A 21,530-nucleotide genomic window follows, 5' to 3' on the forward strand; every position below is an offset into this window, starting at 1 on the left:
AAACAGTACAAACTGTTCTGTGGCTTGTTATGACAAGAATTGGTAGTATCATTCGTGTTCCATTTCCTATGCTAGTCATGTCCACAGGTACAAGTGATTCCCTTTTTGGTAATTTCAGAGAGGCCATGAATTGACAAAGCCATGATTCTGGCTCTTGTCTTTTGAAGTGGTCCTTTTGATAAACAGAAGACTTCAGTTTCTTATACCTTCAGTATAGCACCTGTTATCATTATTGTTGTTGTTGAATTCAAATATTGTATGCATTTATTAGTTGTATATGCATTTTACAGGCAGGTAAGTAGAAAAGGACCCTGCTCCTGTCCCAAAGAGCTTTACAATCTAGATAAGCAATGTAAAAACAAACCTGGAGTAGGTGAGGGGGAGTGATAACCTACAAACACAGTGGGATTAAATGGTAAAATGTAGTATGTGTCTTGGTAGTTCCAAAACTTTAGTTAGTGGTAAATGTTTCCAAATGTTTCTCTTAATAATGTGCTGGGAGGAATTGGTTAATAGGTCACTTGGAAAAAATATCATTTTAAAAATAACTTGGAGAATTGGATAGAGAAGTGGTAAACCAAATAAAGTGCAATTAAATGTACACCTTTGTATGCACGGCCATTGCTAGAAATAGTTTGCATTACTGGTGCATTCTGAGAGTAGTACAATGAATTCACACTTGACCATGCTGTGTTATCCTCGGAATACATACAAGAACTTAATGCTGTAATTCTGAAATTGTGGAAGTCTGTGACCATTGTATAACTTTTAGCTGTCAGACCACTGAAATAGATCTTTGGCGTCTGCTAGTGCTATGTTTATTGGCTTTATTCTCCTCCCCAGATTTAAATTAGTAGATATCAAAATATCTTTACTGGGAAGTTTTTTTAAAGTAGGTGTTCACTATTTTATCCTGTTGGTTTTCCAGAATTGTGTGCACTAGCATTTTAGCTATGTCATAATTCAGCAAGACATTTTTACAGGGTTTCCAGTGCTGTTCACAGATTAGCTGCCAGAGCTGAAATATTATTCTTGGGATCAAACTTAGTTCCTTTGTTTCATTAGCAATATATTTTGGCAACCTCTGTTCAGTGCATATGTCTCTTCAAAGAACAAGGCAATACTATTCATATAAAAATAAATAGAAAAAACTATGTCTCAAATATAATATGTAGAATAGTATATCAATAGTAGCTGTAAGCGTAGGAGATGTGTGATGAATGCTTTACGAAATGAGTACGTTATTTTAAAAAAATCAATTTCCTCCATATTGTTTTCCATTCTAACTGTTCACAGATGTGTGTCCAAACAGTATTATTGGAAAACAAATTGGTCTCATTCATGTTGTGCCTTTACCTAGGAAAACAGTATATTGGCAAACACATGGTTTATGTTAAAAGCGTCAAATGATTTTCAGCCAGTCTCATCCCCCTTGATTGGATGAACATTACTGAATGTCTCGGCCAAGATTTTCAAAAATGGAATCCTCATGCTAGTCTCCTTAAATCCATATTTAGGCACCTGAATAAATGGTCTGATTTTTCAAAAGTGTTGGTCACCTAAGAGCTCCCATTGAATTTGGTGTCTAAATATAGACTTCAGAGGCTATCCCGAGGCACCAGTTTTTAAAAAATCTTGACTCTCGATTTCAATAGATATTACCTTGTGCTGAACAATAGCTGCCTTAACAATGGGTTAGCTCATTCTCTTTATTGAAGGTGTGACTGTACTTTTCACTAAATTTTGTAATTGCTTTTTGTTTTGCCATTTAGAAACTTAGTTTTAAAAATTGAGTTTTTTACAACGTAAAATTAAACATCCCCCCAAGGTAACCTAACCTGAGATTTTCAAAGTACTGATTTTGTGCAGTCTTAGGCACAGGCTGAGAAGGCAATAAAATAAAGCTGAGAGGTTTTATTTCAGTGCCTGGACAGACAGATGTACCAGCACAAATGTGCTTTCTTCAAAAAGGTGTAATAGTTTGATCTCTTCCATTCCTACCCCCACAATTTCCCTCACTGGTGTATGAGGAATAAAATGACTGATCTACCCATGGGATTCTGTTTACTTCTATTCAGAGATGAACATAGATCGTATAATCAGGTCAGCCTGCTACAGCTTATCACTTTTTATTACAAAAAAAAGATGAAAGTCTGTGTAGCACATGAAAACAAATACAGGAATGCCTCAAAGCCTTTTCAGTCTTGAACTACACTGATGTTATTTATTCCACTGCATCTCAGTGTTATGACCATCTTGCTTTGCTGAATGTGGACTTGTGTTGCAATGTCCTTTTGACACTTGTCACCAAGAATGTGATTTTGGCCAATATCATTTTTAATACGCATCATGAGGTCAAAAGAATGAAGATCATAGAAATGTAGAGGGTTTTTTACAAAATCGGAGTCTATGGGCATTGTATCTGTATCCAAAAATATACTGATTTTTCTATTTTTAATAAAAATATTGAGCAACGAGTATGTTTTGAGAACAGCTTAGGTGAAATGGTAGGAGTTGCATGAAGAGCCACCTTTAGTAAACCAAAACTAACTTCAGATTTTATAGATAGATACAGATATATAGTAGGCGGAGCCGGTAGCTCCTGTCGAGCTGTAGTAAAGGTTGCCTGACACGTCCTGTTTTCGGTTGCTTATAACTTTGCTAAACTTTTGGCTGAAATTTCCCACGTTGGGTCTCTGTTTCAGGCTGAATCATTTTGGGAAGCTTCAACAAAAGGGTTCTGCTATTTTAAAAGAATGAGATTAAGGAAAAATACATTGTTTTGTACATGTTACTAAAACAGTCTTAGAACTGTTTTGTTGAGGAGATCTAGAGCCTCTGTGCTTTGGAGCAAGGGCTCAAAATTTGGCAGGAGGGTGGAATTTCTGCCAGGGATATGTCTTTGGTTGAAAAATGTAACCAAGTTTCAGAGTAGCAGCTGTGTTAGTCTGTATCCGTAAAAAGAACAGGAGTACTTGTGGCACCTTAGAGACTAACAAATTTATTAGAGCATAAGCTTTCGTGGACTACAGCCCACTTCTTTGGTATGCATCCGAAGAAGTGGGCTGTAGTCCACGAAAGCTTATGCTCTAATAAATTTGTTAGTCTCTAAGTTGCCACAAGTACTCCTGTTTTTTTTAAATGTAACCAAGTTATAAACCTTAGAAAAATTGCAGTTTGCACATTAGGCTTTTTAGTAGAGTTTGGGTGCGAAATTTTCAGAAGTTTCCATCTGTACTGAACATGCTCTATCCCAGGGTTGCAGAGGCTGAGCCCACAGCCTTAGCCATTGCAGGGAGAGTTGTGGTCAGGCACCAGAAGTGAGATCAGGGATCCCATCTCTCCTGTGCTCTTAGTGCTCCCTCTGCTGGCACCAAGGCAGCATGGAAGAGAAACCTGCTGCCTGGGAATCCAGAAGGGATAAAAGATGGACCTGGGAGGACAGCAGAGGGAATAGACTTGAACTTGGGAACCCCAGGGAGGGAAGACAGGGAGTGACTGGGCAGGAAGATTGGGACTGAGAGCAGGGAGGAAGACTGAGGTCTGATGAGGAACCAGAGTGTTCAGGCATTGGGGAATCAGGGCAGAGTGGTGTGCGGCCAGTAGACGACATGCCTCTCCAAAACCTGGAGTGGTGACTTGAGTCACCATTCCTCTACTGTCAGCAAGTGAGTCTGAAACCACTGGCAAAGTGCATGTCTCATTCTCCTCTAGTGGCAGATCCACATGGAAGATAACAGCCTCCCTCTCTCTGCATTCCCCTAACTCATTCACTAGACACCTTCCATCTTCTGCAACAGTGGAGTCAGATAACAGCCTCTTGCACTACACAGTTCTGGTTCATCCTTGGAGAACAGTCCATCCTGTGTACTGAAGGAGGCAGGGGTCCTGGGGGAAAATAGTATGTGATCATATAATTAAAAATGTTATATGTACAAAGGGTCTGAATTAAATTTTCATGGACAACCTTAATTCTGACATTTCCTAATCATTGGTCATTTTTAAGTAATTGGCAATTGCTAGTTGAAGCCATGTGAGTGGATAAGATCATCCAGGGTATAAAGGGAGAAGATTCACTCTTCCACCACCCCCGCTCCCCACCCCCCCACACACAGACACCAAAAGAGACACAAAGAATGATCAGAAAAGATTGAAGAGAACTAGAAAAGGACGGGGTTGTGAAAACCAGGGGAGGAGAAGAGTTTAAGAAGGATGGTGTGGTCTCTGCTGTTTTTGATACTATTGAAATCAAGGAGGATGGGGATGGAGTAGAAGATCTGAGATCTAGGAAGAGGCTGCAAGGGACCTCAGGTGAGAGGGTTTTTGGTGGAATGAAGGAGGCAGGATGGAGTTGGAGGGGAGAAACTTGAGATAGCAATTATAAATGTCACGCTGAATAAATGTAAAGAAAAAGGGCAGAAGGAAGATGGAGCTGTAGTTATAGGGGCAGGGTGGGTGTTCTGCTCATGGGGGAGCAAACCAGAAGAAAGTGAGAGGTTGTGGAGGAGGGATAAGGAGTGGGTGAGAGTAGGGATTTGGGGGGGCGGATAGTTGCCAGGAGTAGAGGGGTCAAGTGAGCAAGTGAATGGGTTGGAGGAAAGGGTGTTGAAGAAGATGCGGGGGAGGGAAGTGGAGGAGAAAGGGAAAAGAGGAAGGTCTTTTTTATATTTATGTGTCAGACATTGGTCTTTTTAATATATTTTTTAAAGTCAATAAGATTGTGTGCAGAAGAGGGGGATGTAGTGTGGAGGAGCTAAGTTTCAGGAGAGGTTCAGATAAATGGCTGGGATTGTGGGCGCGGAAGTCAATAAAGATGGAGAAACAATGCTAGATCCTCAGGTGGTATAACTCAACATAGCTCAGTTGAAGTCAATAGATCTATGATTTATTCATGTCAGGATCTGGCCCATAATGCTGAATGCTGCCCTCTTTCACCTTGCAGGGGAGAAGGGGGAGAGAAAAAGTTGAAATCCAAAATATCTAGTAAACTAACATGTTTGCTCCTCTTGTGCAAAATGTACCCCAAAAAAGACACCATTAGGCTTGAGTCAGATATGCCCTTATCAAGGAGTCTTTTCAACTGTAGGGCTTCTATCACCATCTGCTGGATCAAGCAGATAGTGCACACTTCTTTAACATGCTCTTCTAGAGCCTTTGGAAAATATTTTGACAATCTCAAAATGTTCCATAGGCAGACTTGTTTTGGCATTTTATCAGCCTGTTTTAGTTGGAAACTGCATGCCAGGCTTAATTAAACATTTAGAACTAGATGCACCCGTCAGCATGCCCAGACACACCTTTCGGTTTGTGGGAAACCTATTTTGGGAACAACCAGAGTGGTGGCTGTGTTTGTTATGCAGCCATCATATGTGTGCGTGTGCTGTGCAAACCAGAATTGTCAAAGGTTTTTCCTACTTTCAGCTTCCAGACTTTTAATTAAATGTGACCTAAAGAAAAGCAATTTTTTAAAAAATGTGTAAAAATTTAGAATGGCACAGTTTCTGATTATTTCAAGGTCTGGAAAATTAGCAGGTGAACTTCTCATTCTCATAATTTGATTAAGTTGAAAGAGCCAATAACAAATATTATTAAAATAAGAAGTTAGCTATTTTATAAATGTTGTTTAGACTATTAAGGCCCAATTTTGAACTCCTAACTCAGATAAAACTCCCATTAAATCCAGTAGGAGTGTTACCTAAATAATGATATGAGGGCCATAAATTCTTTACATTAGCAGAACTTGACAAACTATTTTCCCCGCATCCAAATTGAAGCGTAGTACAGGTAGTTAAACAGTTTTTAATCTTGTGGTTTCCTGAAAAGCCCTGTAACTCCTTTCCTGCTTTCCCACTGGGATTGCTGTTGCTTAAAGCACAGAACCATCCCATCAGTAACAGTGATCCGATTGCACCTGCACTTTGGCTTTGTGGTCCTGGTGAGGATTGGTCCTTCAGAGCACCGCTTCCCAGCCAAAACAGTCAGAGTCATCTATTGTAATTTAGCAATACCGTGCGGATGGGATAAGGAAGGATAGTCTTGGATCTGATCTGGTATGGCAGTTTCTACAGTCCTCTGTATCTCTATGCCTCAGTCTCATCTGTAAAATGGGAACAATAATCCTCCCATAGCTCATCGGTACTGAGACACATTTGTAAAGTTTGTGCAGTGCTTTGAGATCCTCAGATGGAAACCCCAATGAAAACGACAGATATTATTGTAATTATTAAATCTAAGGAATTAGTTGTCTGTGTGGTAGCAACATAATGCCTTCTCTCCCCTGGAGCTGTTGCCTTTGTATCTTAACATATTTTCAGATTATATATATTTTTGCAGAGATCGTTTTTCTTTTTCTTTTTACATTGCTTTCCCACTCACCCTTGGAACCTGTTATCTGGTCACCATCCTAAAAAGATAATTGGTTACAACTCTGAACAACAGCCTGACATTAAGCTTTTACACTTACTGTCTTTTAATGTTTTCTGTTTTGTCTTTATTCTTTCATAACAGCTACAAGCCCCCAGTGTGAAGGGGTTTGATTTTGCTAAGCAGCACCTGGGCCAGCACAATAAAGATGATATCCTGATCATTCATGAGCCAGCTCCTCTTCCAGGACCTATTAAGGACACTACCCCTTCTGAAAATGGAGATGTGCCAAGCCCCAAATCAAAGATCACTTCAAAGCCTTCAAAGAATGTTCGACACAGAGGGAGGTTAGTACAGCTGAAGAGAAGTAGCATGGGATAGATTACGGTTAATTAAATGCGAAGTATTATTGTACATTGCAAAGCATTTTCAGTGAAGGATCCTCGACTTTGGAACTTGCTTTTTCTACTAATTCATCAAAGCTTATGTCTAGCTACCTTATAGGCGCCATTGCAAGGCTACTTTTTTTTTTTTTTGGCTTTTAATTGCAGCGTTTTCAGTTAAATGGGATATCTTGGGCAGGGTGTAGGTTGGACAGAATCAGAGCATTACCTATTAAGGGGTAACATTAAGTGTATGCTTTTAATGCATTGAATTTTGTAATTGCTTCTGGTTAGTAGGGGAATGGGTGATTAAGAAATCCTATTAGTGATATTAGTTGCAATTATTATACATAAGTCAGACTAATATTCCCACAAATCAACAAAAGCTGCAAAACTCAAAGATGATACTCTTTTCTGTGCCCATCACTGTGTTACCCATCTACTAAATGTCCAACACTCTCCTCAAACTGATGTCAGGCAAAAAGGTCCACAGCTAAGCAAGTTGAGAACAACATATCACCCTTCACTTAGAATTTCCTGACCGTCAGCAAGGGCTGAATGACATCATCATTCATCTGCTCACTCACTGCACTGCCAGAGCCAGAGAGAATCAGGCCTGTGGGAAGAAAGGGTGTGTAGCTGAGACAGTGAGTTAGAGATGTTAGTGCTGTGGCATTTGTGATGACTGAAGCCATCCATCTTCCGCTCTCATAGAGCTATTAATTATCTTGAGTATATTGTGATGAGGAAGGTCTCCTACCAGCCCAGTTCTCTCTGTCTTGTGCAGCATACTGAGAAAGGAACGTGGTACTCTGATAGTCTCCTGAATATATGAAAAGTTTCAGAGTAGCAGCCGTGTTAGTCTGTATCCGCAAAAAGAAGAACAGGAGGACTTGTGGCACCTTAGAGACTAACAAATTTATTAGAGCATAAGCTTTCGTGGACTACAGCCCACTTCTTCGGATGCATATAGAATGGAACATATATTGAGGAGATATATATACACACATACAGAGAGCATAAACAGGTGGGAGTTGTCTTACCACCTCTGAGAGGCCAATTAAGTTTTCTCTTAATTAATTGGCCTCTCAGAGGTGGTAAGACAACTCCCACCTGTTTATGCTCTCTGTATGTGTGTATATATATCTCCTCAATATATGTTCCATTCTATATGCATCCGAAGAAGTGGGCTGTAGTCCACGAAAGCTTATGCTCTAATAAATTTGTTAGTCTCTAAGGTGCCACAAGTCCTCCTGTTCTTCTTTTTCCTGAATATATGTGTGTCACATAACTAAACTTCACTAGAGCTGCTGTCGGAATTGTTCTCACCAAAGCAGGACACTGGGATATGCTGCAACTTTGCAGAAGAGACTGGATATTGGTTTGTGGAAGACGGGTGACTTCCTCGCTCACAAATGTGCTGATTGAATGAAAGTCACTGGTGCTTTATGAAACCACCTATATCAAGTGTTTGCAATTTTGGCACCCATAACTTCTACAGCCTCACTCCTCATTGTGCTTCCACACCCAACTGCCTGGGCGGATGCTACCCTACTCCCTTACCACATTCAGAACTGAAATGCTGAGAAGAATCAGTGTTGATGCATACCAGTATTTAAAAGCTGAATGTGGTTGAGAATTAGCAGGGCGTGGGATGGATGAAGATGATGGGTAGGAGGTGCATATGGAGGAGCGGGGCTGTGTGAGGACGTGGGGCATAGGATGGTGTCAGAACCGGTTGGGTGGGGAGGGGCATTGGGGAAGTCTGTGAGGAAAAGGAGTGTGGCACTGCAGGGAGAGTACTGAGTGGTGTGCAGGGGTGTAGCCGGGCATGACAGTTGATTGGGCTGAGAGGGCATACAGAAATTTGGACTGTGAAAGGGAAATGTGGGACAAATGAGCAAGAGCTAAGTGGGGCCTGATGGGAAGAAATGAAGCAGAGAGGAGGAGCCACAAGTGGTTCAGCAGAACAGCGCTCCTCTATGCTGCACTTTCCGCCAGTTCTTCCTCCTCTTCCCTTCACATCTCTGCCCACTCCCACCCCTTCTTCACCATCCCTGTTTGCCACCCAGATCCCCCCCCCCCCACACACACACACACAGCCATTTGTCCCTTGCTGTGTCCCCCAGCATGGTTACTCATTCCACCTTGGCTCCCCGCAGTGCTACTGCATTGTGATCAGGGGAAACGAAGAGTGATGGTGTGGGAGGCTGGGAGAGGGAGTGAGGGGTGCGTGTGGAGAATGTTTTGGGTGGAGAGGCTTGCTGGGAAGAATGAGAGGCATACAGATGGTGCCTTGGGGGTCTAGGCAGCACACAGCCTCTGCACTGACTTGTCGGCACTTGAAGGGTTCTTCATCTGCTTGACTCCTTAGTGCATTGCGCTGGCAGCACTGTGGGGGAACCCCTGGTAAATCATTGCCTCTGCACACAAGAACTTGACTCCTCTGGCTCTGTGCAGTATGGTGTGCCAGAAAGCAGAGGATGGGCCTTCCCTTTTTCTTCCCACCTAAGTCTCCCTGCTCAGTGTCAGATCCCTGCACCCCAACTCACCCCTAAAAATCTCCACACCTCTCCACTCAACCCCTCATGCACCCCAAAGCTTCGTTCACTCTTCCTGCCGCCTGACTCCCTTGCTGCCACATATGGGCTTCTCCAGAGCCCATCCCCCATATTCCCTGCCTCCCCTTGGGCTTTGTAAGGAGTAGAGCTAGTGAGTCAGGGACCAAGGCTAGCAGCATCTCAGAAAACAGAAGCAGTTGAAGGAACTTGACACTTCTGTCAGCTAATCTTGGCTCAGATCAATTAGATTATTCTAAATGAGAGAGATGAGTTCCTGTGTTTCATTTTAAAATTTCAAAAGTGGTAAGTGTGTGAAAAAAGAGAGTGTAGCTTGGAGTTTCAGAGTTCTCTGGTGTCTGAGGGTTTTAGCAGAACTCAAAGAAAAAAAAGGTAAAATTTCAAAAAGAAGCTTTTTTAAATGTTTCCTCTGGAAAAGTTAGTAAATATTTTACTTAAAAAATCATTATGCCACATTTGACATGTGGGTATTTCCGCCCCCTGCTTTAAGTGCAATCTCCATGTAGGCTTAACTGTGGAGTCGCTTCATAATATGTTGATGTGCAGCTGCCAATGAGACGTTTAAAACATTTTCTCCCCAAGGGAGGGAAAGACGGACACATTAAGGAATTATATTTTACGGATTATTCTTTCAGTTCTTTGGTTATGTGGGTATGTACAGAATAAAACAGAATCTGGTTCAATATAATGCTGTACAAAACAGTATGGTGAATATTCATATTTGTTATTTGTATTACTGGAGCACTGAGTCATGAACTAGGATCCTATTGTACTAGGTACAGTACAGACACAATAAAAAGATGGTTTGGTCCCCAAAGAGTTTACAATTGATGCATAAAACAAGAGATAGTAAATGGATACAGACAGATGGGAAGGGTAGAAGAGAACAATAAAACAGTATTGGTCAACATGATAGGCCCGTGGTCTCAGCACGCCAATAGCCTGACTGTTGTCAAGGTTTTTTTTGTAGACATCATGGCAGAAGAGGGTTTTGAAGGAGGATAATAAGGTAGTTTTGTTGATGTTTATGGGGAGCTCCTATAAGTGTTTGAGGCAACATGGGAGAAAGCACAAAGGTGCTTGTTTGAAAATTTAACTAGTCAGCAGAGGAGGTTGACGACATGGGCTGGTCAGAGGTGAGAGTTAACACGATAGGTAGAGTTGGGATAGACTGTTATGGGTCAGTGATTGTCTTCGTACATACCTTACACCTAGAGATGGGTAGTAGATTAAACAAGTAGCAAATGGAAGAGACTTATGATATATAAACTATTGATTATAAAGATGATTATTTATGCAAGTAGCAGCGAGAGGCCCCAACTGAAATCGGGGTCCTTCTGTGCTATGCACGGTATAAATACATAATAAGGGACAGTCCCTGCCCTGAATATCTTACAACAGCATCCAGCAAAATGGAGCTCCAATCCCTAATAAGACATTTGTATGCTACCATAAAATACATATTTACTAAAAATCTAAATAGAAAAGACGAAGGGTGGGAGGTAGAATAGAGGCACAGAGTGAGAAAAATGAGGAAATTAGTTAAACAGAAATTAAATGGCGCTGTCATAAGAGTGAAATGCCTGCAAGCTGCATGGAAACTTTTAAAACACACACCATAATAGAGACTCAAACTAAATGTACACCCCCAAATAAAAAAATACCGCAAGAGGACCAAAAAAATACGCCTCTGGCTAAACAAGAGAGTAGAATAGGTGGTTAGAGACAAAAAGACATTGTTTAAAAATTGGAAATCAAATCCTACTGAGGAAAATAGTAAGGAGCATAAACTCTGGCAAGTCTAGTATAAAAGTATAAGTAGGCAAGCCAAGAAAGAATTTGAAGAGCAATAACAGAAGACATGGAAACTACCAGCAAAAAACATTTTTAAGTACATCAGAAGCAGGAAGCCTGCCAAAAAATCCAGTGGAGCTACTGGACCATCAAAGTGCTAACGGAGTACTCAAGGAAGACCAGGTCATTGTGGGGAAGCTAAATGAATTCTTTTCATCAGCCTTCGCTGCAGAGGATATGGGGAAGATTCCCACACCTGAGTCATTCTGTTTAGGTGTCAGATCTAAGGAACTGTCCCAGATTGAGGTGTCAGTAGAGGTGGTTTTGGAACAAATTGATAGATTAAATAGTAGTAAGTCACCTGTACCAGATGGTATTCACTCAAGAGTTCTGAAGGAACTCAAATATGAAATTGTAGAATTACTAACTGTGGTATGTAACTGATGGTATGTAACTGATGGTTTGAATCAGCCTCTGTACCAGATGTTTGGAGGATAGTTAATGTAATGCTGGTTTTTTTAAAAGGCTCCAGAAGCGATTCTGGCAATTACAGGCCAGTAAACCTAATTTCAATATCAGACAAATTGGTTGAAACTATAGGAAAGAACAGAATCATTAGACATATAGATGAATATAATATGTTAGGAAAGAGTCAACATGGCTTTTACAAAGGGAAATCATGCCTCACCAATCTATTAGAATTATTTTAAAGTATCAATAAATGTGGACAAGGGTGATCCAGTGAATATGGTGTACATGGACATTCAGAATGTATTTAACAAAGTCCCTTATCAAAGGCTCTTAAGGAAACTAAGTAGTCATGAGATAAAAGGGAAGGTCCTCTCATGGATCAGTAACTAGTTAAAAGATGGGAAACAAAGGGTGGAATAAATAGTCCGTATTCATAGTGGAGAGCAGCAAATATCAGGGTCCCCCAAGGATCTGTACTGGGATGCTGTTTAACGTATACATAAAGGATCTTGGAAAAAAAGGGGAAACAGTGAGGTGGCAAAGTTTGCATACAATATGAAATTACTCAAGATAGATAAGTCCAAAGCAGACTGCAAAGTGTTACAAAGGGATCTCACAAAACTGGGTGACTGGGCAACAAAATGGCTGATGAAATTCAGTGTTGATAAATGCAAAGTAATGCACATTGGAAAACATAATCCCACCTATACAGACAAAGTGATGGGGTCTAAATTAGCTGTTACCACTCAGAAAAGAGATCTTGCAGTCACCAGCAATAGTTCTCTGGTGCAACGACAGTCAAAAAAGCTAACAGAATGTAAGGAACCATTAGGAAAAAGATAGATCAGGGATCAGCAATCTTTGGCACACAGCCCATCAGGGAAATCCGCAGGCGGGCCGGAACGGTTTGTTTACCTGCAGTGTCCGCAGCTCCCGCCGATCACAGCTCCCACTGGCCACGATTCGCCGTTCCAGGCCAATGGGGGCTGCGGGAAGCGGCGGCCAGCACATCCCTTGGCCCATGCCACTTCCCGCAGCCCCCATTGGCCTGGAACAGCAAACTGCAGCATGCCAAAGGTTGCCGATTCCTGGGATAGATAATAAGACAGAAAAAATCATAATGCCACCCTATAAATTCATCCTTGAATACTGCATGCAGTTCTAGTCGCCCCATCTCAAAAAAGATTTATTAGAATTGGAAAAAGTACAGAGAAGGGCAACAAAAATGATTAAGGGTATGGAACAGCTTCCATACGAGGAGAGATTAAAGAGTGAGACTGTTCATCTTAGAAAAGAGACAAGAAGGATATGATAGATGTCTATAAAATCATAAATGGTGTGTAGAAAGCAAATAAGGAAGTGTTATTTACCCTTTCACATAATACAAGAACCATGAGTCTCCCAATGAATTAATAGGCAGCAGATTTAAAACAAATATAAGGAAGTACTTCTTCACACAACACTTGGTCAACCTATGGAATTTGTTGCCACGGGGATGTTGTGAAGGCCAAAAGTATAACTGGGTTCAAAAAAGAATTAGATAAATTCTTAGCCAAGATGGTCAGGGATGCAACCCTATGCTCTGGGCATACCTAAGCCTCTGCCTGCCCAAAGCTGGGATTGGACAACAGGGGATGGATCACTCGATAAATACCCTGTTGTGTTCATTCCCTCCCTAGCATCTGGCCCCAGCTACTGTCGGAAGACAGGATACTGGACTAGATGCACCATTGGTGTTGACTCAGTAAGGGCATTCTTATGTTCTGACAAAGAGGTGCTCAAACAGAGAGAGCTCAGCTCTCATTTTCCTGTTTGTGGGACTCTTCTGTCTATAAAAAAGATTATGTAGTGAGGAAGATTTGTACCTACTATAGTGATTCTCTTTTTTTCCAGGAGTATTTTGTATTGGGATTTGAATAACCAATATACTACTTTTGCAGGAAGAGAATTTGTATGGAGTTCTGTAGATAGACTGGCAGTATGCATAGGGTGAGAGGGAAGTTGAGTTAGGAGCACTAACAAGTGCACGTGGTGGGTTGAACTTTTGAGAAACTCACCTGCCTGAGCAGCACTTATTTTAGTGTGCAATCTCTAGGGAACGCTGACATTTAGTTGAAGGCTTTAGTAACTGGGTCAAATATCTGCTAGCAGTAACAAATCTGGCACTTAGCAAGGTTGGTGGACCAACTAGTCCACTTCATGAAACCATTGCATCAGTGCACAGACAGACTATGAATGTTTGCAAGATTATATGTCCAATATGCGTACTATCGCATCAGCTAATCATCTGCTGAAGTACTGGGTTTAGAATCAGTTGCATGTAGTGTGTTCTGTCCTGTTATTATTTTGTATTCTGTTTTTTGAATAGCTTTCAGCTGAAATACGCATGCAGTTCAGAGGCTGGTGGGGAAAAACACAAGATTGCCTTTAATTGTTCTGTATATACCTACAATGAGATCATTAAATTGAGTGATATAAGAAATTATAGGTTAGTAGTATTCCTGCAGCTCCTGAATGCCCAAATAGATAGAGGCCCCATTGTACTACATGCTTAACAAACGTGTAGATGACACAATCCTTCCCCAGTTAGTTTACAATCAAAATCTAAGACAGACAAGTAAACAGAGGTGCTGAGGAGGAAGGATGGGATAACAATAATGCTAATGTATTTTTGCATAGACAAGCTGTGTCCACAATTTATAGGAACCAAGGGATTATATCTTTCTTTTGTTTGGTACTGTACGGAGTAAATAAAATATTCATAGTCCTGGCTGATTGTAGGCTTAAATAGTCAGCAAAACTATCAGTGTGGACTTACTTTGAGTTACTTTAATAGCTGGATTTGGTAACTTCATACTCTGATACTAACTACACATTTAAGTCATATTACTTTTGAAGGAACAGATTACTTTTCTGCCTGAAAAGTAATCCTGCTAGTTGCTAAGGTGAAGGGCTTTCTGTTACAATTAAGATTACCTTTTTAAAAGTAAAAACAGGTTACTTAACAATCCTGTCATGTGTATCAGTGAAGTCACAGGGCACAGCATTGCCACAGCCTAATTTTGCAATTCCCACACTCATGACAAAGGTAATCAGTTATTTATTATAAGTCAAAGTTCTTTCTCAAAAGACATATGTTCTTATGAGATCTCCTTGTATCTGCTGGCCACAGCCCTTTATAAACCTGTCTAACATTTCATTCATCTTTTTTTATATCTTCTTTTTTTATGGCTGCAGAGTTTCCCCTTCAGATGCTGACTCCACAGCGAGTGAACAGTCCAGTGGGAGAGAGACAGGGGAAGAAACCACAAGACCACCAACCTCTGCCAATGAGGGCAAACCACGCAGAGCTCCAAAGAGTGGTTTGTTACATTTTTTTCTTCAGTCTCTTGCTGCAGTGTTTTGGTAGGGCACACCCGAGATACATTTCAGTGCAGCTACTTTCTAAAAAGTAATTTTTGTCTATTGGATCTTCTTGTTTTGGTTCTCTGCTATTTTTTCCCTCTGTTTATTTTCTCTTTTCATATGTTGCAGTTGGAGATCTGCATGTTTCTTTCATTCAGGCATGCATCTGATCCAAGTGATATAACACCAATCACCCTCGCTTCTCTCATCCAGCAAATATGTTTCTAATCATGTCATTATGACTCTGTTGGTAGCAATCTTGCAGGAAATTAGAGGTGTAAGGAAATCACAACAGGACTTGACACCGTGGGGGCATATGTCTTTAACTGTGATTTTGAAAAACTGAGATTTAAAAATAGTTTGGAGAGCTAAGGGTTTAAAAATCAGTGTGGTGCTTGTGCATGGTATAATTTAGAAGCCAAGATGCCTTATTGTTAGCACGAATTTTGGTAAAGACTTGTTGGCATCTCATGGAAAATACTGCACGCTATTCAGCTCACCCCTGTCATGTTTTATTCCCTTTTACCCCATTTTAAAATATTTAAAATGTTTGCATGAAAACAGGATTTTAATTAAGAGCTCACACTTCTATTCATATTACTTATTTCTCACTGGAGATGTTAGGACCAGATCCTCAGCTCGTCAATCACAGTAGCTCCAGTGTGGGGGTCCAGATACATTACAATCCTGTTTTGTACAAATGTCCTTAGTAGTAGTAAAACAAGAGAGAAGGGAATACTGGAAATACCACAGGCAGATCCCTCTATAAAGTTGAAAGGTGTTCAAAGTTTTCCATGTGGTGGCTCCTGAGCAATGCAATGCCGGTATACTTGAGCTAATAGCATACATTTCCCAGTTTACCATTGTGTCAGAGAAGAGATGATAATGAGTAAGATGCAAGAGGTCTTTATTAGAATATCAATCACTAGTTCCCTTCCAAAGCACCTGTTTTTCCCTAGTGTATGCTTCTACTTATGCAATGCTCAGAACACCGAATGATCCTGAAAGGGCTGGTTTGGTGAGGCTAGTTTACCTCCTGGATGAACATTCGGTTGTAGCATGTAAGCAAACAAAACACAAAGTAGGCAAACACTGCCAGAAAATAAAAAAGTGTGCTTCCCAATAAACTAGTATGCAATACGGGCCCCTTGTGTATACCTTTCACAAGGTGACCTTTTTATTTTGTAAGATGTCATCCTAGTGGCCTAGGGTGTATGTTTTAATGTCTTATGTTTGCTATAAGGACCAGAATTAATGCCTGAATAAATTGATATAATATTAGTGTTTTATGAGGAGTTAATGTTATGAAAGACTGTTGGACCACTACTTGTTCCAGTCTATGTGAATCCAGCCCTACTCAATACTATCCCATTGCCTCCTGCTGGGAAACTCCCTATTTGTCCCCTTGTTTCACATCTTCTTCAGAGTTTCCGTGTTAGGCTTTAGGGAGTGTTAGAAGTTGTTACATCGAGAGCTAAATGTAACTGTGTCTTAATTATATGGAAAGATTTGCTGGAGAGCTGTGCAAAATGTGTCGTCTTTTTCCCTTCTGCTATTCTGGGGATGAAGAAGCCGTTTCTCAATAATTGGTCCTCCTGATCAAGGGATAAAGGGGGCTATTTTTAATATTCAAGACCAGACCCCACTGTAATGGTGTATTTTACTGTTGCTAAACTCCAGCGTCAGCCTCCTTTTCCTGCAGCTAAGGCTTGGCAATCATGTATCTCAGCACCAGAGCGCCCTTTTTATCATACGTTTTTCTAAATGCCATTTCTGCTGAATTATTCATAACTACGGTGTCATCTTTCTTTGCTTTCTCCTTTATGCTGTCAGGAGCAAACAGAGTGGGTAAGTATCCAGACTAGTGTTTGACAGCCTTTCTTTTATTGGAAGTTTTGTGGTACAAATGTGAATAAAGGTCTTGAGAAGGTTTAACTAATTGTATCTGAAGCTTGAGTCGATTTGTCCTCAGAGTCTAAAAACCAGATTGGTTTTGAGCAATTTACTCTCAGAAAGAATACTCAACAACACAAATTATATTAAAGGGTCATTTGTTTATCCAATAGCAAGTGCATTTTTTCTAATTGAGGCTATTTTTTTAATGATGTGATTTGTGATGTTTTGGCTGAAGTATTGCATGCTAAAGTGATCTCTGTTATTCTTTGCCTCTTAGTTTCCTTCCTTGAACAGAATGTGAATAGTTAATAATATCTTTTAAATGGCCAGTATTTATGCTGCTGTGAACTCTGTCAGCTGTTTGGTTTAATGTAGTATATATTATTAGATAGCTCCTAGCCCTAAGTGGTATCATTCATAGAATATCAGGGTTGGAAGGGACCTCAGGAAGTCATCTAGTCCAACCCCCTGCTCAAAGCAGGACCAATTCCCAACTAAATCATCCCAGCCAGGGCTTTGTCAAGCCGGGCCTTAAAAACCTCCAAGGAAGGAGATTCCACCACCTCCCTAGGTAACGCATTCCAGTGCTTCACCACCCTGCTAGTGAAATAGTGTTTCCTAATATCCAACCTAGACCTCCCCCACTGCAATTTGAGACCATTGCTCCTTGTTCTGTCATCTGCCACCACTGAGAACAGCTGAGCTCCATCCTCTTTGGAACCCCCCTTCAGGTAGTTGAAAGCAGCTATCAAATCCCCCCTCATTCTTCTCTTCTGGAGACTAAACAATCCCAGTTCCCTCAGCCTTTCCTCATAAGTCATGTGCTCCAGACCCCTAATCATTTTTGTTGCCCTCCGCTGGACTCTTTCCAATTTTTCCACATCCTTCTTGTAGTGTGGGGTCCAAAACTGGACACATTACTCCAGATGAGGCCTCACCAATGTCGAATAAAGGGGAACGATCACGTTCCTCGATCTGCTGGCAATGCCCCTACTTATACAGCCCAAAATGCCATTAGCCTTCTTGGCAACAAGAGCACACTGTTGACTCATATCCAGCTTCTCGTCCACTGTGACCCCTAGGTCCTTTTCTGCAGAACTGCTACCTAGCCATTTGGTCCCTAATCTGTAGCAGTGCATAGGATTCTTCTGTCCTAAGTGCAGGACTCTGCACTTGTCCTTGTTGAACCTCATCAGGGTTTTTTTTGGCCCAATCCTCTAATTTGTCTAGGTCCCTACCCTCCAGTGTATCTACCATGCCTCCCAGTTTAGTGTCATCTGCAAACATGCTGAGAGTGCAGTCCACACCATCCTCCAGATCATTAATAAAGATATTAAACAAAACCGACCCCAGGACCGACCCTTGGGGCACTCCGCTTGAAACTGGCTGCCAACTAGACATGGAGCCGTTGATCACTACTCGTTGAGCCCGACGATCTAGCCAGCTTTCTATCCACCTTACAGTCCATTCATCCAGCCCATACTTCTTTAACTTGGCGGCAAGAATACTGTGGGAGACCGTATCAAAAGCTTTGCTAAGGTCAAGGAATAACGCATCCACTGCTTTCCCCTCATCCACAGAGCCAGTTATCTCATCATAGAAGGCAATTAGGTTAGTCAGGCACGACATCCCCTTGGTGAATCCATGCTGACTATTCCTGATCACTTTCCTCTCCTCTAAGTGTTTCATAATTGATTCCTTGAGGACCTGCTCCATGATTTTTCCAGGGACTGAGGTGAGGCTGACTGGCCTGTAGTTCCCCGGATCCTCCTCCTTCCCTTTTTTAAGATGGGCACTACATTAGCCTTTTTCCAGTCATCCGGGACCTCCCCCGATCGCCATGAGTTTTCAAAGATGATGGCCAATGGCTTCGCAATCACATCCGCCAACTACTTTAGCACCCTCGGATGCAGTGCATCCGGCCCCATAGATTTGTGCTCATCCAGTTTTTCTAAATAGTCCCAAACACAGAGGGCTGGTCACCTCCTCCCCATACTGTGCTGCCCAGTCTGGGAGCTGACCTTGTTTGTGAAGACAGAGGCAAAAAAAGCATTGAGTACATTAGCTTTTTCCACATCCTCTGTCACTAGATTGCCTCCCTCATTCAGTAAGGGGCCCACACTTTCCTTGACTTTCTTCTTGTTGCTAACATACCTGAAGAAATCCTTCTTGTTACTCTTAACATCTCTTGCTAGCTGCAACTCCAAGTGCGATTTGGCCTTCCTGGTTTCACTCTTGCATGCCTAAGTGATATTTTTATACTCCTCCCTGGTCATTTGTCCAATCTTCCACTTCTTGTAAGCTTCTTTTTTGCATTTAAGGTCAGCAAGGATTTCACTGTTAAGCCAAGCTGGTCGCCTGCCATGTTTACTATTCTTTCTACACATCGGGATGGTTTGTTCCTGCAACCGTAATAAGGATTCTTTAAAATACAGCCAGCTCTCCTGGACCCCTTTGCCCTTCATGTTATTTTCCCGGGGGATCCTGCCCATCAGTTCCCTGAGGGAGTCAAAGTCTGCTTTTCTGAAGTCCAGGGTCCGTATTCTGCTGCTCTCCTTTCTTCCTTGTGTTGGGATCCTGAACTCGACCATCTCATGGTCACTGCCTCCCAGGTTCCCATCCACTTTTGCTTCCCCTACTAATTCTTCCCTGTTTGTGAGCAGCAGGTCAAGAAAAGCTCTGCCCCTAGTTGGTTCCTCCAGCACTTGCACCAGGAAATTGTCCCCTACACTTTCCAAAAGCTTCCTGGATTGTCTGTGCACCGCTGTATTGGTCTCCCAGCAGATATCAGGGTGATTAAATTCTCCCATGAGAATCAGGGTCTGCGATCTAGCAACTTCTGTTAGTTGCCAGAAGAAAGCGTCGTCCACCTCATACCCCTGGTCTGGTGGTCTATAGCAGACTCTGACCACTACATCACCCTTGTTGCTCACACTTCTCAACTTTATCCAGAAACTCTCAGGTTTTTCTGCAGTTTCATACTGGAGCTCTGAGCAGTCATACTCCTCTCTTACATACAACGCAACTCCCCCACCTTTTCTGTCCTGCCTGCCCTTCCTGAACAGTTTATATCCATCCATGACAGTACTCCAGTCATGTGAGTTATCCCACCAAGTCTCTGTTATTCCAATTGCATCATAGTTCCCTGACTGTGCCAGGACTTCCAGTTCTCCCTGCTTGTTTCCCAGGCTTCTTGCATTTGTGTATAGGCACTTAAGATAACTCATCGATCGTCCCTCTTTCTCAGTATGAGACAGGAGTCCTCCCCTCTTGCGCTCTCCTGCTCGTGCTTCCTCCCATGATCCCATTTTCCCACTTACCTCAGGGCTTTGGTCTCCTTCCCCCGGTGAACCTAGTTTAAAGCTCTCCTCACTAGGTTAGCCAGCCTGCTTGCGAAGATGCTCTTCCCTCTCTTCGTTAAGTGGAGCCCGTCTTTGCCTAGCACTCCTCCTTCTTGGAACACCATCCCATGGTCGAAGAATCCAAAGCCTTTTCTCTGACACCACTTGCGTAGCCATTCATTGACTTCCACGATTCGACGGTCTCTACCCAGACCTTTTCCTTGCACAGGGAGGATGGTCGAGAACACCACTTGCGCCTTAAACTCCTTCATCCTTCTTCCCAGAGCCACGTAGTCTGCAGTGATCCGCTCAAGGTCATTCTTGGCAATATCATTGGTTCCCACATGGAGAAGCAGGAAGGGGTAGCGATCCGAGGGCTTGATGAGTCTCGGCAGTCTCTCCGTCACATCGTGTATCCTAGCTCCTGGCAAGCAGCAGACCTCTTGGTTTTCCCGGTCGGGGCGGCAGATAGATGACTCAGTCCCCCTGAGGAGGGAGTCCCCGACCACCACCACCCTCCTTCTCCTCTTGGGAGTGGTGGTTGTGGAACTCTCATCCCTAGGACAGTGCATCTTTTGTGACTCATAAACTTAAGTCTTTACTTCCAAGGGACTGGGTGGCTCGAGGGGTTGATAATTGAATAATGAGCCTTCACTTGTTCACAGTTATTACATCTGTCCAGGTCTGTTGGGACTAAAAATTATCAGTTGGCTATTCAGTGTCATATGTGAAAATAGGTTGGTGGCTTCATTACTGTACCTACTACTGCCTATTGACTACAGTGGACTTTGGACGATGCCCATTGAAGGGAAATAGCTGCACTTGGACTTGCTTTGTGTTAAATTAGAGGGACAGAATTAGAGAGGTTAGATCACATTTGTACAAGAAACTTAGGTTTTGTAAAGACATGGTTTTGCAAAATTCTTAAAACCAATACAGATGTTCCATGTCTTTTGTTTAAGTTCTAGTGGAAATAACTGTTTTAACAAAGTTGCATTCCCCTTTGCACTTGGAACCCAAGCCACTGCATTGTGTTAATTACGTGAGAAGCTGAAAGTGGAAGTAACTAGAATTGACAGTGAACAAGAAAAACTGACTAGTGTGTTTAAACTGTTCAAGAGGAAAGGAAACTAATACCGTAGTAAAAAGTAAATTAGGTGATTAAAATTATTTATTTTTAATGATCTAAGTCAGTGATTCCCAAACTTGTTCCGCCGCTTGTGCAGGGAAAGTCCCTGGCAGTCCGGGCCGGTTTGTTTACCTGGGCAGGACGAGGGACATACTGGCCGCCGCTTCCA

The 21,530-nt window shown here is 42.0% G+C and overlaps 1 protein-coding gene across 4 annotated transcripts in view; it reads left to right on the forward strand.

Annotated features, from left to right (window-relative positions):
- The window catches only part of KIAA1549 (KIAA1549 ortholog), a 233,275-nt gene that overhangs the window by 173,946 nt on the left and 37,799 nt on the right, over window positions 1-21,530 (forward strand). For all 4 annotated transcript variants that reach the window (XM_005296403.5, XM_042851614.2, XM_065581832.1 and 1 more), the window contains 2 exons: window positions 6,508-6,710; window positions 14,828-14,952. In XM_005296403.5, the coding sequence (XP_005296460.2) occupies window positions 6,508-6,710; window positions 14,828-14,952 (328 nt within the window). The remainder of the gene's footprint in view (window positions 1-6,507; window positions 6,711-14,827; window positions 14,953-21,530) is intronic.

Source organism: Chrysemys picta, chromosome 1 (genome assembly GCF_011386835.1).
Source record: "Chrysemys picta bellii isolate R12L10 chromosome 1, ASM1138683v2, whole genome shotgun sequence".
NCBI classification, from domain to species: domain Eukaryota; kingdom Metazoa; phylum Chordata; order Testudines; family Emydidae; genus Chrysemys; species Chrysemys picta.